The sequence below is a fragment of the Rhagoletis pomonella genome, unplaced genomic scaffold, assembly GCF_013731165.1.
Source record: "Rhagoletis pomonella isolate Grant_MI unplaced genomic scaffold, Rhpom_1.0 Rhpom_scaffold_00003, whole genome shotgun sequence".
NCBI classification, from domain to species: domain Eukaryota; kingdom Metazoa; phylum Arthropoda; class Insecta; order Diptera; family Tephritidae; genus Rhagoletis; species Rhagoletis pomonella.
Genome location: NW_023458557.1, coordinates 54,289,669 through 54,292,736, shown reverse-complemented (window position 1 = coordinate 54,292,736; position 3,068 = coordinate 54,289,669). Strand labels below are relative to the sequence as shown.

Sequence of the window (3,068 nt, the reverse complement as noted above, 5' to 3'; positions counted from 1 at the left end):
GGTTATGAGCGAATTCGATAAACAATTTAAAGTATATAAAGCAGATTTTGATAAGATTACGAAACGCATTTTACAAAATAGGCCGTTGTCTTCGAATGCGAAAAAATTAAACGAATACAAATATTCGCTTATCACAGCTTATAACAATATTTTATTACTAGTTATTGGTAATAGTTCGGCCCATACCTGTAATCTCAAAGAAGTCAAAGTTAAATTAGCTCGTTGCAAGGGACAGTTAGCAAAGTGCTTTAATAAACTGAATTGTCGCGTTAGGATTCCACCTGATAGCTTATCGCTAATTTGCCAATCAGACTTAGCTGACTCTGAGTCAGAAGAAGAATTTAGTGACGCCAAGTCAGAAGCTTCGGTACAATTCAGTCTTAAAAGAAGTACTTCACTTCCATCCTTTAAAGATCTGCTAACAATATCCGACGAGCCGTCAACAGCTACCAGTTCACCAAATATTTCTAAATTTTTTCAAGAATTTTTAGACATGGCTACCCCTGAACAGAAAAAATCGTTTATTAGTCTTTGTGCCTCAATCATTAGGGAAAATTACAATGGAGATCCGCTAGCACTTGAATCGTTTATAGACAAAATTAATTTAATTGAAGATTTTGCATATGAAAACTTAAATACGACTTTTATATCATTTTTGAAATCGAAACTCGAAGGCAAGGCACGTGAAGCAACTCCAACAGAAGTTAGTTCAGTTGGGCAAATAAAAGATGCGTTGAGAAATAGAATAAAGCCAGACAACTCGAAAGTTGTAGCTGGGAAAATTGCATCTTTGCATGTCATAAACAACAATTATACGGAATTTGCTAAGCGTGTCGAGGAGCTTTCGGATGCTTTAGAGCGCTCTTTGATCATTGAAGGTATGACACAGTTTAAGGCTCATGAAATGGCAGTCGAGCAAACAGTAAACGTTTGTAGACTCAATACTCGGTCGGATTTGGTCAAATCAATTTTATCGTCAACTACCTTCAGTGATTCAAAGGACGTAGTGGCAAAAATGATAGTCGAACAAAATAATCAAGGGAAAGAGCGCCAAGTGTTAGCGTTTCGATCCCGAGTAAATAGGCCAAATAGCTTTAGAGGTAGTTTCAGAGGGCACAATTTTAATAGGTACAACAATAACAATTTCAGACAAAACAACTCAAATTTCAATAGGTACAATAATAACGCTGATAACAGTAGGGACAGCAATAACGGTTCAAGGCATAACGGTAACAATTTCAACAATAATAGGAATCGGTCATCAAACAACAATCGAAACAATAACAGCAACAATAATAGTAATAGACGTCCAAATTCACGCAGTAATGCTAATGTGCGCGCTTTAAACGCCCACGCCCCTCAGGAGCGAACACTGAGGGCGGAAGAAATGGACAACTAAATAATTCTTTTTCAACAAAAGGCATATACTGTCTAAATCTAAATTACTCTGATTTTATTGAATTGCGAATTAATGGTTCAAACAAATTTTGTACGATTTTAGTCGACACGCAAGCCGACATTTCTTTAGTCAAATTTTCTAGCATTGATAAACATTTTTCTATAAATACGAACGATATAATTCACATTACCGGTGTCACTTCTGATACAGTTTCTACGTTAGGTACAATTACCATAATCTTGACTTTTACTGATTTTTACATTAAACATACGTTACATGTAGTAAGCAATGATTTTAACATACCATCTAATGGTATACTGGGTAAAGATTTTCTAAAAAGTAACAAATGCGTTATTAGCTATGCAAGCAATTGTATTTCCTTCTGGGTAGGCAATGAAAAAGTCGCGATACCAATCCTACACGGAACCGAAAGCGACACTTGTATCATACCACCCAGATGCGAAGTTTTTTCGAATTTTCAATTTTGGCAATTCGCCGGATCCACTTTTTGTAGAATCGCAGGAAGTTGAACACGGTGTATTCACAGCAAGATGCGTAGTTAATAGCGGTAACCCAATTATTAAAATTATAAATACCACAGATGAAGTAAAACATGTAAAGAATGTAAATATTCGGACTGAAAAACTTTCCGACTATCACGTTTACTCAATTAATAAGACCAAGACAGAAGACCCCCGAACGAACGAATTAATAATAATTTTAAAAATCCAAATCCCTACAAAAGCTAACAGCAATTTACTTGACCTTTGCATAAAATATGCCGACATTTTCGCTCTTGACAACGAGAAAATGACATTAAACAATTTTTATGAACAGAAACTAAGGTTGACTGACACTGACCCGGTATATGTAAAAAATTATCGTCTGCCATATTCCCAACGTGAAGAGATAACTCGCCAAGTTAATAAATTACTAGATAACGATTTAATTGAAGGAAGTTATTCCAATTACAATAGTCCTCTAATTTTGGTGCCTAAAAAGTCTACTAATGGTCAAAAAGCATATCGTATGTGCGTTGATTTCCCCGCAGTCAACAAAAAACTTATTGCGGATAAATTTCCTCTCGCACGAGGCGCAGACGCACTCTCACGTATAACGATAGACGAAATAAGGGAATCAACGAAAAATATTTTGGCAGTACAGACGAGATCAATGACTAGACGAGAAAACGACAAAATAATACAAAACAAAGACAATAACAAACACGAAAACTCACAGAAATTAAACGTTTATGATAAATTTTCTTACAATTTTACAAAAAAGATACCGCGTATTAGATCAGAAATTACTTATGATAAAAATGATAAAATTAAAAACTTACGAATTTGTGCACATATTAAACACAAAAAACTCGAGTTACTTAATTATGTCTTTGCTAACGAAATAATGAATTTCGATAATTTACTTTCGAGGCTTGAAATTGAAACCAGCAAACACAAAATTAAGGAGATTGAATGGCCAAAAGACGATGAATTTTTCCGTCATTTCACGATTGCTAGCTTAAAAAATCGCGGGAATATAATTTTAAAATCATTACAATTAATAATTTTAACAGATCCAAGCCTGATCACTTTGCAAAAATCGTTTCTCAAGGAGGGTGATGTAATGGCACCGCTAACAATACGGCAGCACTATTCAGCGCCGTCGT

General features: G+C 35.0%; 1 protein-coding gene across 1 annotated transcript in view; it reads left to right on the top strand.

The window, feature by feature from the left end:
* LOC118736301 (myb-like protein I) overlaps positions 1–1,399 on the top strand; it is a 56,207-nt gene extending 54,808 nt beyond the window's left edge. Inside the window, exons 2-3 of the mRNA XM_036466399.1 lie at positions 274–1,056; positions 1,174–1,399. Coding sequence (XP_036322292.1) covers positions 274–1,056; positions 1,174–1,399 — 1,009 coding nt within the window. The remainder of the gene's footprint in view (positions 1–273; positions 1,057–1,173) is intronic.
* The last annotated feature ends 1,669 nt before the right edge of the window (positions 1,400–3,068 follow it).